Source organism: Pan troglodytes, chromosome 20 (assembly GCF_028858775.2).
Source record: "Pan troglodytes isolate AG18354 chromosome 20, NHGRI_mPanTro3-v2.0_pri, whole genome shotgun sequence".
Classification (NCBI taxonomy): domain Eukaryota; kingdom Metazoa; phylum Chordata; class Mammalia; order Primates; family Hominidae; genus Pan; species Pan troglodytes.
In genome coordinates this window covers 52,288,098-52,300,778 of record NC_072418.2, presented here as the reverse complement: position 1 = coordinate 52,300,778, position 12,681 = coordinate 52,288,098, and the positions used below count along the sequence as shown (strand labels likewise).

General features: G+C 56.1%; 3 protein-coding genes across 31 annotated transcripts in view; 2 read left to right on the top strand and 1 right to left on the bottom strand.

Moving 5' to 3' along the window:
• TEAD2 (TEA domain transcription factor 2) overlaps positions 1-5,101 on the top strand; it is a 47,202-nt gene extending 42,101 nt beyond the window's left edge. For 19 of the 26 annotated variants that reach the window (XM_063802070.1, XM_016936525.4, XM_016936523.3 and 16 more), the window contains 3 exons: positions 2,256-2,423; positions 3,080-3,232; positions 4,246-5,101. In XM_063802070.1, coding sequence (XP_063658140.1) covers positions 2,256-2,423; positions 3,080-3,232; positions 4,246-4,359 — 435 coding nt within the window. In that variant the 3' untranslated portion in view covers positions 4,360-5,101. Of the gene's footprint in view, positions 1-2,255; positions 2,455-3,079; positions 3,233-3,658; positions 3,793-4,245 lie in introns of those variants that run through there. The other 7 variants (XR_010153921.1, XR_010153920.1, XR_010153922.1 and 4 more) reach the window with 6 other exon arrangements.
• CD37 (CD37 molecule) lies at positions 5,086-10,312 on the bottom strand. 4 transcript variants are annotated; one of them, XM_063802074.1, is made up of 8 exons: positions 10,082-10,312; positions 9,909-9,977; positions 8,673-8,797; positions 8,485-8,559; positions 7,666-7,770; positions 6,759-6,995; positions 6,280-6,363; positions 5,086-5,441 (listed from the first exon to the last, which is right to left on the bottom strand). In XM_063802074.1, the coding sequence occupies exons 3-8, from the start codon at positions 8,733-8,735 to the stop codon at positions 5,364-5,366; spliced, it is 642 nt and encodes a 213-aa protein (XP_063658144.1). In that variant the 5' UTR covers positions 8,736-8,797; positions 9,909-9,977; positions 10,082-10,312; the 3' UTR covers positions 5,086-5,363. The 4 variants fall into 4 exon arrangements, with proteins under 4 accessions (XP_063658144.1, XP_016802552.1, XP_063658143.1 ...); XM_016947063.4 differs by having other exon boundaries at positions 9,905-9,977; positions 10,082-10,311; XM_063802073.1 differs by having other exon boundaries at positions 10,116-10,286.
• SLC6A16 (solute carrier family 6 member 16) overlaps positions 5,405-12,681 on the top strand; it is a 50,856-nt gene continuing 43,579 nt past the window's right edge. The window contains exon 1 of the mRNA XM_063802063.1: positions 5,405-5,461. The gene's annotated coding sequence lies outside the window, so the exon portion shown is untranslated. The remainder of the gene's footprint in view (positions 5,462-12,681) is intronic.

Sequence of the window (12,681 nt, the reverse complement as noted above, 5' to 3'; positions counted from 1 at the left end):
GCTAGATGTGGTGGTTCACTCCTATCTTCCCAGCACTTTGGGAAGCTGAGGCGAGGGTTTCACTTGTGTTCAAGAGTTTGAGACCAGCCTGGGCAACACAGTGAGACCTCAACTCTACAAAAAATGAAAAAAATTAGCTGGGTGTGGTGGCGTGCACCTGTGGTCCTAGCTTCTGTGGAGGCTGAGGCAGGAGGATCACTTAAGCCCGGGAGGTGGAGGCTGCAGTGAGCCAAGATTGTGCCACTTTCCTCCAGCCTGGGTGACAGAATGAGACCCTGCTGAAAGAAAGAAAGGAAGAAGGAAAGAAAGAAAAGAAAGAAGGAAAGAAAGAAGGAAAGAAAGAAGGAAGGAAGGAAGGAAAGGAAGGAAAGGCCTGCTGAGGGCCTGACCTTTACTGTTCTTGCTGGGAGTGTTGTTGTTCTAGAGCTTGCTGTTCATGGTTCTGGAGCTTTCTGCCATGTGAAGCAGAAGCCTGAAACTGCTCTGGGGATGTGCAGCTGAGGGCTTAGACATTGTTGGGGCTTAAGACAGGCCTTATCAGGTCCCAGGACTGGAGAGCCACCCCCTTAGGAAGCCCAGCTGCTGAAGGGGTTCAGAGGAGCAGCTGGTAAGGTCTTTGGTTTTGCCACGGTGAGAGATGGAGTCGGGCCCCTGAGAAGACGGACCTGGCACAGTGTTAGCAACTAAAGTTAGGAAGAGGAAGAGGTGCGCCTCGCAAGGAGGTGACTCAGACCAAAGGTGTGATGAGCTCTTAGGCTTCCGTTAGGCCCCACTTGGCCTAGTGACACTTGGCCAGCTGTCTACACACACTTGGCCACTGGGGTCATGGAGGGAGTCTGACCTCTCAGATTTGGCCGAGGGGGAAGTGCTCTGAGGAGGAGTCAGGCCTCCTCAGGGTCCGTGAGGTCCCGTTGCTAGGGAGTAGCCACTTGCCTTAGCAACCAGGGTGAGAGGGGCTTAGAGGGAGGTATTCATCTTGAACTGGTTGCTAAGGAGTAACTGCCATAGTAACCAGGCCCTTGGAAGGGGCTGAACTCTTGAGTTGCGGGCTTCAAGAGAAAAAGGTTGAATTGGCTGGACACAGTGGCTCATGCCTGTAATCTCAGCACTTTGGGAGGCCTAGGCGGGTGGATCACCTGAGTTCAGGAGTTCGAGACCAACCTGGCCAACATGACAAAACCCTGTCTCTACTAAAAATACAAAAATTAGCCAGACATGGTGGCGTGTGCCTGTAATCCCAGCCACTTGGGAGGCTGAGGCAGGAGAATCGCTTGAACCCGGGAGGCAGAGGTTGCAGTGAGTCAAGATCGCAGCATTGCACTGGGCAACAAGAGCGAGACTTCATCTCAGAAACAAAAAAAGAAAAGAAAAAAGGTTGAATTTGAATTCCAGGGCTCCTTTGGTTACTGGGGAGACAGGGCCAAGGCTGTTTTGGGGACCCAGACTTCTTCGACGCTGATGGACGGTGGATCTTCTCCAGAAACCAGCCCTTGGAGAACTTTGAAAGCCTGATGTGGTGGCTCACGCCTGTAATCCCAGCACTTTCGGAGGCCAAGGTGGGAGGATCGCTTGAGCCCAGGAGTTGGAGACCAGCCTGGGCAACATGGTGAAACCCTGTTTCTACAAAAAATACAAAATATTAGCTGGATGTGGTGGCATGCACCTGTGGTCCCAGCTACTCAGGAGGCTGAGATGGGAGGATCACTTGAGCTCAGGAGGTTGAGGCTGCAGTGAGCTGTGATTGTACCACCACACATTGCCTGGGTGACGGAGCAAGACCCTGTTCCCCCTCCCCCCCCAAAAAAAGACAAACAAACAAACAAAAAAAACAAAACAACACTGAAGAATCAAGCCGGGAACTGCAGGGGTAATGGTAGGCTATGGGGCAGAGTCCCCACTGTGTTTTTTTTTTTTTAGGATGGAGTTTCGCTCTCATTGCTCAGGCTGGAGTGCAATGGCATGATCTCGGCTCACCGCAACCTCTGCCTCCCGGGTTCAAGTGATTCTCCTGCGTCAGTGTCCCAGTAGCTGGGATTACAAGCATGCGCCACCACGCCCGGCTAATTTTGTATTTTTAGTAGAGACGGGGTTTCTCCATGTTGGTCAGGCTTATCTCGAACTCCTGACCTCAGGTGATCCACCCACCTTGGCCTCCCAAAGTGCTGGGATTACAGGTGTGAACCACTGCACCTGGTAGTCCCCACTGTTTATAAGGGATGTCCCCTCTGACTCATCTGTGCCTTCCCATCTCCCAGGCGGACCTGAACTGGGGCCCAAGTGGTGAGGAGGCAGGGGCCGGTGGCAGCATCAGCAGTGGTGGCTTCTACGGAGTGAGCAGCCAGTATGAGAGCCTGGAACACATGACCCTCACCTGTTCCTCCAAGGTCTGCTCTTTTGGCAAGCAGGTGGTGGAGAAGGTGGAGGTGAGGCTGGAGGGATGGAGCTCTGGGGCAGGTGAGCGCCCAGCCACCCAGCACTTGGGGGTGCAGAATGGACCAGAAGCCATGATGACTCAGGCATTTGGGAGTATGTGCAGAGGGAGTGGGTCCCAGCCTCTTTGAGGGTTTAATGCATACGTTGGGAGCTAATGGGCAGTTCAGAAGTCACAGGTTGGGATCATTCTGAGGGCTGACAGGTAATGTGTAGTATAGAGATTTAGAGTCACTGAGATTGAGAAGGGTCTTATGGATATGGAGAGGTTCTTAGGGCAAGAAGTTTCAGAAGTCACACTTACAGTTGCTGGAGACTTGGGGAAGTCTCAAGTTTAGAAGTCAGAGTTTGAAGACGTCATGGAGGGGTCTTTGGAGGGTATCTGAGGGCTGGGAGGTTAGAGGAGTCCAGAGGTCTTTGGGGGTTCAGAGAATCACTTTGAGGGGCTTGTGATTTGCAGGCTCAGAGATCCTGATTCGGATCTCCGAGGGTTCAGGCCCAGTCTCCAGTCACTGTGGGTGGGGTGATGAAAGGAAGGTGGCAGTGAGAGTGAGTGTGGTGGCATCTTAGAGGCACAGGGTGGAGCCCAATTCCTGGGGTGACCCGTGGGTCTCTCAGCCACCATTTTCCCGACTCCCCCTTGGTTCAGACGGAACGGGCCCAGCTGGAGGACGGCAGATTTGTGTACCGCCTGCTACGCTCGCCCATGTGCGAGTACCTGGTGAATTTCTTGCACAAGTTGCGGCAGCTGCCTGAGCGATACATGATGAACAGCGTCCTGGAAAACTTCACCATCCTCCAGGTGATGCCTGGGGCTGGGCTGGAGTGGGGGCCCCCAGTGTGGAGGGACAGTACCTATAACAGACCCTCAGTCTATGGGATCTCCTCACCCAGGAACTGACAACAGCAGGGACTCCGAAGTGAGCCCTCAGCCTGAGGCTCTTTTAACTAGGAAACTGATGCAGCGGGGACCCCACCATTGACCCTTAGTTTAGGGGACCCTACACCCAGGGAACTGATGTGGTGGGGATGTCACAGCACTCTCTCTCTCTCTTTTTTTTGAGATGGAGTCTCGCTCTGTCGCCCAGGCTGGAGTGCAGTGGCAAGATCTCGGCTGACTGCAACCTCTGCCTCCCGGGTTCAAGTGATTCTCCTGCCTCAGCCTCCCGAGTAGCTGGGATTACAGGCATGCCCCACCACGCCTGGCTAATTTTTGTATTTTTAGTAGAGATGGGGTTTCACCATGTTCGCCAGGTTGGTCTTGAACTCCGACCTCAAGTGATCCACCTGCCTAGGCCTCCCAAAGTGCTGGGATTACAGGCGTGAGCCACCACGCCCAGCCCCACAGCACTCGCACATAAGGTGGGTCCCTCCTTCCCTGGTGAAGCTGACTGGAGGGCACTCGAAGGCAGATCCTCAGCTTGTCAAGGAACATGATATGGTGGGAGCCCCTTTAACTTTTTGGACTGCTGAGGCAGTGACCCCTTGACTGCGGAACCTGCAGGGAGGGTTCTCCCTTTACTTGTGACATGATGGGGACCCCTTTTACCCAGGGAATGTGATGTGATGGGAACCCGATTAACCCTGAGATGTGATACACCATAACTGCCAACGCTCAGCTGAGGGGTAACCCCCATTGCCCAGGGAACTGACTTTTGGGCATCCCTTTCTCCTGGGGAACATGATATAGTGGCGGCCTGTTTCCTGGAGATGGAAAAGAGCCTGCTGGGTATTCCATGATAGCTTGGCAGGGGGGCACAGGGGTCCCTGCCCTCCCTTCTAAGCATAAGTCCCTTGTCCTGGCCTTCCTGGCAGGTGGTGACAAACAGAGACACCCAGGAACTGCTGCTCTGCACCGCCTATGTCTTCGAGGTCTCCACCAGCGAGCGTGGGGCCCAGCATCACATTTACCGCCTGGTCAGGGACTGAAGGGGGACCCCAAAACTGGCTCACCCCCCAGAACACCCTCCTCCCAGGGAGGGTCCTCCAGCTCACCTCATGCTTCTTATTTGGGGAGAGGGCTGTGATGTAAAGGGGTTGACCTCAGAGGCCTAAGCAACTGGGGCCATCCCCCCCATTAGAGGGGCCCCCAAAACTTGGTTGGAGAGCTGAACAGGCTGGGACTGAGGAAAGGATAAACCCCGATATTGGGACCTCACAGTGGGTGTCTGAAAGGACAGATCACTCTGGAGTATCAGGGATTGTGGGGACAGGAGTGAGACAACCCCCCAGGTACAGCACTGGCTTTTCTTTTCAGCCCCTGACAGGCCACCCCTCCCCCCCCACTCCTCTGCATGTCTTGGAGAGCGCTAGTTACACATTGGCTTGTCCCCTTTACTTTTTCCCAGCCACCCCTCCCCCTGAAATTTCTGCCCCTCTCTACCACCCTCACTCCATGACCTGTGAGATCACAAAGTGAAGATGAACCCTTTCTGTGCAGGAGCAGAGCCAGGTGGGCCCTGGAAATATTTTTTTTTTTTTAATATAACGAGATATTTATAAGTGGGTGCTAGGGTCTTGACTTTATCTCCGCTGCACAAGCAGTGTGTTGAACTTTCTAATCTCATCCCTCTCCTAAGTGAGCCCTGAGCTAGACGGTTTCCTTCCTCCTCTCTCAAAGTTTGTTGGTTTGTGTTCTGACAGAGGATAAAGCTATTTTACCAAAAACGCAGGGGATTTATTTGAGGTTTGGGTGAAAAATAATCTTGTGGGTGGTGGTAGGCCGACAGATGGGGACAGGAAGCTGTGGACGAAAGCCCCAGGTCCCGTGGGAGAGGTGACAGCAGCAGGGGCACGCAGCCACGTGGGTCCCCAGGGGAATGTGAAGGCGGAGGGCTCCAGGCGAACTGGGGATTAAACAAATATTTACAGGCAGCAGGGAAGTGCCCAGCGCACGTGACGGGGGCGGGGCGGGACTTTGGGGAGGGCGGGGCCTAGCGGTATCGAGCGAGCCGGTTGTAGACGTGGTCCAGGTTTCTGCACAGGAATATCGACAGCGTCATGAACCCGAGCTATAGAGAAAGGAGATGAGGTCAGAGAAGTCGAAGGGGTGCTGGCGAGACGGGGGTGATGCCCACCCGGGCGAGAAAGGTCGGGTGGGGCCGTGAATTGGGCGGGAAGGGGCTGGAGAAGGGGATAGGTAGAAAAGGGCGGGGCTCGACGGGAACTGCCGCAGGGCTGGCTGATGAGGCGGGAATAGCTGCTACAAGTGGGGGTAGAGGCTGAGAAGGAGTAAGGTCGGAAGCAAGCCCAGGGTCCTTTATTTTGGAGGCTCATCTGTCTTCCCCCTCTGCCTCAGCCTCTAATTGTGCCTCCTCCTCTAATTCTGCGCCCGCACTTCCAGTGTCAGGCTGGTCCTCGTCTTGAACCCACAGCGGCCAGAGCCCCAGGGCCATGGGCAGCTTGCCCTGCGGTGCCTTGTCTCCCCAGTTGGGGCAGGCACCCGCCATGCCCCAGCCACCCCACAGACTGCCGCTGCGCCCGCCGCCGCCGTCAGCGATCAGGCTGGGCCCGGGGCTCGAATCCCCAGCGCCCGGCACGTGCGGCTCGCATTTCCGGCGGAGTGCCCTGCGCTGTAGCTGTACGCTCAGCACCATGACAGTCATCTGCGGGGAAAGGGGAGGGAGATCGCAGCCAATAGCAGGAGGTTTTCCCTGCGTACACCCAATCAGGGCTCCCTGAAGCTGGGCCGCCCCCACCCTCCGGTGCTGGGTGGAGCGGCGGGAGGGCCGGGGTGGGCTGCGCTCCGCCCTGAGCTCGTCCTTCCCAGGCAACCGAAAGACGCGAAATGAAGGGCAGGGCCATCTAGGGATTTAGGGCCGATCGCGGGTGGGGGCGGGGCCAGATCACCTCGAGTAGTCCGACGCCCAGGCAAATGCCCACTATGGAAATAAGGTTGTTGTGCAGCCACTTCTGGAGGCTCTGCGCGCAGCCCTGGGGGGTGTAGGGAAAAGTTAAAGGGATTCTTTCTGGGACTCTCAAGCCCAGGCCCAGCGTTCTTTTCAGCCCAACCCTCACCGTCTTCAGGCATCTACCCGCTCCCCTAGTCACCAGGGCACTCTAGTCTCCTTACTAGTGCACCCTCGCTTCACCTTTTCCAAGCCTGGCCCCTCCCTAGACGTCTGTATTCCAGAGCCAGCCCAGCCTTTTCTTTAGGCCCTGCCCTTCCTACAGACCCCGCCCCCTTCAGAGGGCCCCGCCCCTCCTGCCGTACCTTTCCTTTTCTCGTAGACCCCGCCCTTTCTCAGGCCCCGCTACTCACTGACAGCCCTCCCCCTCCCGCAGGCCCAGCCCCATTCGACAGGTTTATGCTCCGAACCCCTGCCCACCTCGCGGTAGATGTGGCTCTTTGCAGGGACCGCGCAGATGTCTGTACTGTGTCTGGACCGCGCCAGCTGTCCAAGCCTGCTGAGCTGGGGCAAGATCACCTTATCTAGGATTGTGGAGTCGTTGGTCACCGACAAGTTGTAGCAGGAGCAGGGCACGCGGTGCGCCTCCGACCCGTTACCTCTCAGGATGGGGGCGTGGAACCAGTCCTGCGGGGAGTGCCAGCCGCAGCAGCGCAGCTGGGAGAGGGATACGAGTCAGAGGGACCGGGACTGGAGACATATGATGTTGGGGATCAGGGGACAAGGTGATGGGTATGAGGTCAGGTCGGGGAGCAAGGGACTAAGTGGTGGGTGTGGAGTGGGGGACAGTGGGCTGGGGTCACGATGGGGCCGGAGCCAGGGGACATTACGGGAACATGGGGCTGGGAAAGACGAGTCACGGGGTGACCTGGGGCTGGGGAAGGAGCTGCACGGTCGCGCTGTGGATTAGAGATTGGGTGGGTGGTGCAATTGAGCCTCTGATACCCGACAGGTGAATAGGAGTGCGAGACCATGTGAGTCTCATCGGGGGCGGGGTCCGGTGGAAGCCAGAGTCACTACAGGGTAGGAAGCCGTGTCTCGCTAGGGTCTTGGGACTAGGGGCCTGACAACCTCTGGTCGGGGCGGGGGCGGGGGCGGAGTCTCTCGAGGTAGATGGCGAAGCCACGCCAGGGTCTGGGTACTGGGAGACCGGGCGACGCCGGGGACAGTCGTGTCATCTGGGGAGTGGGGGGCGTCGGGCCTGGGAGGGATTGGGGTGTGTTAGGATCGTAGAGCTGGGGGTCGGGCCCACGTTGGGGTGGAGTCTCCTCGAAGCACAGGGCTGAGGCGGGTCAGTCCGGGAGGGAACTGGAGGAGGGGGGCTTACCTGGAACTGCACATAGTCCCAGCTCTCCTCGGCCGCGGTCTCCTCGGGGTTGGTGCGGTACTTTTGGATGGTTTCCTCTACGACGTCCTGCAAGCTTCGCTCCAGCTGAGAGGCCACCAGTGAGGCTGGGCCTCATCTTCCCCACCCCACCCCTCCCCCTCTCAGGCTGTGCCAGCCTCAGGCGGTCCCTGTGCATCTCTGGGCCAGTCTCAAATCCTTACTGAATGGCTAGCTCTGTGTACTTCAGGTCTGTCTTTCTGTTTCTTCCACTATTTCTACGGCTCATAAGTCTCTGTCTCTTCTTTCAGGGCGTCTATTTCTTTCTCTTGTTCTCTCTTTTTCCCGTGTGTTTCCCTTTGGAGCTGTTTATGCCTGTCTCCCTTGGTCCAGGTCGGTGTGTCTTTCTATTAATTTATTTTTTGAGACAGGGTCTCACTCTGTCACCCAGGCTGAGTGCATGGCTCACTGTAGCCTCAAACTCCCTGGCTCAAGTGATCCTCCTACCTCAACCTCCCAAGTAGCTGGGACCCCAGGTGCACACCATCACACCCGGATTTTTTTTTTTAATATAGATGGGGTCTCACTATGTTGCCCAGGCTGGTCTCAAACTCCTGGACTCAAACAGTCCTCCCACCTCAGCCTCCCAAAGTGCTGGGATTATGGGATTACAGGCATGAGCCACCAGGCCCAGCCTCTTATTTCTCTTTATCTAGGTTAGCCCCTGTCTGCCTTTGTTTCGGTCTCTCTCCACCCTCTCCCACCACTCCCTTCCCTCTCCTTCCTGCTGGGGGTGGGTGGTGGCCACTGCAGGAAGCTCACCTGGGCCCGCTGAGTGGAGATGAGGATTCCCAGGGTGATCTGTGTGGCAAACAGGAGCAGCAGCATCCCAAAATACTGGGGAGCAGAGTGGAGAGATCAGGCTGACCACCCCTGCAACCCCGGCCCAGGCCATTTTTGAGGGTGGGGATAGGAGTGTTCCTAGGGACGGAGAGGGATGGTGCACTCACCAGGCCCAGGAGGCAGCGGAGCTCCTTGAGGGCCCCCACACAACCCAGGAGGGCGATGCCCATGGTGAAGATTCCCGAGATGGCCAGGACTTTGGACCAGATCTGCAGAGGCACGAAGGCCAAGCCTGGGAGAGGTGAGGGGAGCGATGATGAGCTGTGTGGCACAGCTCCAGGCAGCCCCATTTCCCACCTAGGCAGCCACCCAAGTGGGGAGCAGTATCTTGGTGCCCCTCTCTCTGGGACTCTGTCCCTGCCCCACCCTGAGTCCCTGTTTCCTTCTGAAACTTTCTCTTCTTTCTGGGCCTCTGTTTCCCGTCCCTGGATCTCTGTCTCTCTTCCTCTTACCCTCTCCTTCCTCCTTCAGCTCCTCCTCATCCCCAGTAGTTTCAGCCCTATCACTTGTTCTGTGACATTGGCTTGGCTCCTTAAACCTCCCTGAGGCCTAGGAGACGGTATCTATTTTTTAGGGGTTTTTTTTGAGATGGAGCCTCGCTCTGTCCCCCAGGCTGGAGTGCAGTGATGTGATCTCGGCTCACTGCAACCTCTGCCTCCCAGGTTCAAGTGATTCTCCTGCCTCAGCCTCCCTAGTAGCTGCGACTACAGGCATGTGCCACCATGCCTGGCTAATATTTTGTATTTTTGAGTAGAGACAGGGTTTCACCATGTTGGCCAGGCTATTCTCGAACTCCTGACCTCAAGTGATCCACCTGCCTCGGCTTCCCAAAGTGCTGGAATTACAGGTGTGAGCCACCGCGCCCGGCCCCTAGAGTCATTTTGAGAGACACATGGGGACATGTGTTCAACCCAGTCCTCAACACGGGGCAAAGACTTCTTAAATATGAGCGTTTAGGGTCATATTTCATTATTATTTAGGGTCATACTTCATTATTATTTTCCTATTATTGTTATTTTGGCTCTTTTACTTCCTTGCTGCATGACATCCATCAAGGGGCTTCCCCTCTCTGAACCTCAAGCGAGGGGAAGGTTTGTGGGGGCATCTGACCAGCCACAAGTCCCGACAGATAGGAAGTGCTTGAGAAATGGCTCTCATGTATGCACAACCCCATTTGCCGGAAGAAGACTCAGGCTCCGAGAAGCCTCCGGTGAGCAGTGGATGGGAGCCTGTGGCCTGCCTGCAGAGTAGGGCACCGTGGGTCTCCCTGAGACAAGGGAGACCCCAGGAAGTTGCTTGGGTTGGGGGAGGCCCTCCCACCTGCCCCAGCCCCCCTCACCCACAAAGGACACGAAGCTGGTCTTGTCGATGAGGATCCAGATGCCGAAGCAGAAGATCAGGCTGCCGAGGACCTGGGGAGAGGAGATGCGGATACGGGGGTGGGCCACGGGGGAAGATGAGGGCTGGGTTAGCGGCAGGGGCTGGGCCCCGGCTGGGTAGCCATAAGGCAACTCACAAAGAAGAAGAGGTTGAAAACGAAGAGGAAGTACTTGATGAGGCTGAGGCAGCTCTCCTGGGCTGACATCTTCACCTAGTGGGGTAAGCGGTCCACTCACCACGCAGAAGAGGTGCTGACAGTGGGGGAGACAGGGAGAAAGACAGAGGCTGAGAGAGAAAGAGAGACGGAGAGCTGAGAGAGAAAGGAAGAACCCCAAAAGAGGAAGTTCCAGGGGTGGGGCTCCACCCACTCCCGCTTCATGTAAGGTGGCTTTCTGTCTCTCTCTCTGTCCCTGTCTCCCTCACCTGCTCCACTGGGACACATGCTCTGGTACCTGAGGGGCCTTGGAATTTGTGGGCACCAAGGACTCATGGGGCAGTCCCTCCCAGGTCTCCATGTCTCAGGCGCTGGGGGATCTAAAGGGACCCCTGATCTACTGGAACCCACCTCTGGGCATGGGGACCTCAGGGCTGACCCTGGACAGCAGCTGACCTCACAGACATTCTGACCTCATGGCCTGCTAAGCCCTCCCATCTCTGCATCCAGCTGTGTCTCCCATTTCCTGCCCTGGGTCTCTTGTTCCTCCTCTCTGGGTCTTTGTCCCCACCTTCCTGCCACTCCCCATCTCTGTCCCCTTATCTCAGCAGAGTCTCTCCCTCCTCTGTGTCTCTGTCCTCCTGCCTCCTGGGGTCTCTATCCTCCCTCTCTCTGTGTTTCTTTATTTTATTTATATATTTGTTTCTTTTTGAGACAGGGTCTCACTTTTCACCCAGGCTGGAGTACTGTGGGGAAAACAGCTCACTATAGCCTGGGCTCAAGCTATCCTCCCACCTCTGCCTTCTGAGTAGCTGGGATTACAGGTACACACTATCATGCCTGGCTAATTTTTGTATTTTTTGTAGAAATGGGGTCTTGCTATGGAGTGGGAGTGTTGTATTTTTTATATTTAATTAAAAAAAACAGAGATAGGGTCTCACTAGGTTGCCCAGGCTGGTCTGGAACTCCTGGACTCAAGCGGCCCTCCTGCCTTGGCCTCCCAAAGTGTTGGGATTACAGGCGTGAGCCACTGTGCCTGGCCTCTCTCTGTTTCTGGCCCCTTCTTTGGGTCCTTCCTCCTTTCTCTCTTCATCTCTCTTTTGTTTTTGTTTTTCAGACAGGGTTGCCCAGGCTGGAATGCAGTAGTGTGATCATAGCTCACTGCAGCCCCAACCTTCCCAGGCTCGAGCAATCTTTGCATCTCAGCCTCCCGAGTAGCTGGGACTACAGGTGCACACCCCCAAGCCTGGCTAATTTTCTTCATTTTTTGTAGAGATGGGAGTCTCACTGTGTTGCCTAGGCTGGTCTCAAATTTCTGGGCTCAAGTGATCCTCCTGCCTTGGCCTCCTAAAGTGCTGGGATTATGGGCGTGAGCCACTGTGCCCAGCCTGTCTTCTTTTCTCTGTCTCCCTCTTCCCCACTTGTTTTTGTGCCTCTCAGAGTCTGCAGCCTGTTCTGGACCAGGGAGCACCCAGGTGCTGGGGGCAGGGGCTGGGTACCTGGGGGAAGTGAAAGTGCTACAGGCTCAAGGTGGGAAGGTCCCTGGGAGTGGGGAGGGCTCTGGGCCGTGCCAACACCCCCAGCGGAAGCTGAGCATCAGGCGGTACTTCCTGCCTCTGCAGTGGGGCCCGAGGAGCGGAGGCCCCAGAGGAGGAGGCACTGAGCCTGGGATCCTGACAGTCAGATCTGGGTCTGCAGTGCCTGGTTGCAGGTGCACACCCAGTGGCCTCTGCAGTTTCCTCTGATGTCCCCAAATTCTCTCACCTGGTTTCCTCATCTGAGGCAGCCCCACCATCTATCTAGTCATGAGGTCAAAGCCCCATCTTGTCCCCTCTTCCCCAACAGCGCATCAGTCTCTAAGCCAGATCCCTCCTGCCTGCTGAGTCTCCACTCCACCCCTCTTCTCTGTCCTGAGGGCTCAGGCAGGCTCTGGGCTCCTGCTCTCCTACCTGGACCCTGACTCTAGGCTTCTCCCTGGCTTCTAGTTTCTCCCTCCAGTCTGTCCCCAACATAGCCCCAGAGGGGTCTTTTTGAAACCCAGGCCTGAGCCACACAGTTCTGTATCCAAACGCTGAGTCACCACCCGCCTCATCCCTCAGCTTTTATTTTTTTGGTTGTTGTTGAGACAGAGTCTCACTCTTCGCCCAGGCTGGAGTACAGTGGTGCAATCAGCTCACTGCAACCTCTGCCTCCTGGGTTCAAGCGATTCTCCTGCCTCATTCTCCCAAGTAGCTGGGATTACAGGCATGAGCCACTACGCCCGGCTAATTTTTGTATTTTTAGTAGAGACGGGGTTTCACCATGTTGGCCAGGCTGACCTCGAACTCCTGACCTCAAGTGATCCGCTCACCTCGGCCTCCCCAAGTGCTGGGATTACAGGCATGAGCCACCACACCCAGGTTTTTGTTGTTGTTGTTGTTTGTTTGTTTTGAGATGGAGTCTCACTCTGTTGCCCAGGCTGTAGTGCAGTGGCATGATTATGGCTCACTGCAACCCCTGCCTCCTGCGTTCAAGCAATTCTCCTGTCTCAGCCTCCCGAGTAGTTGGGATTACAGGCGTGCACCACCATACCTGACTAATTT

What these genes read in the sequence shown, in the direction of transcription:
- CD37 (XM_016947063.4), bottom strand. Translation starts at nt 10,150, where the DNA reads ATGTCAGCCCAGGAGAGCTGCCTCAGCCTCATCAAGTACTTCCTCTTC. An exon ending in GGGACTATGTGCAGTTCCAG is followed by an intron (nt 6,996 to 7,665) that starts GTAAGCCCCCCT and finishes TCCCTCTCCCAG; the next exon opens with CTGCGCTGCTGCGGCTGGCA. An exon ending in AGAGCCACATCTACCGCGAG is followed by an intron (nt 6,364 to 6,758) that starts GTGGGCAGGGGT and finishes TACACCCCCCAG; the next exon opens with GGCTGCGCGCAGAGCCTCCA.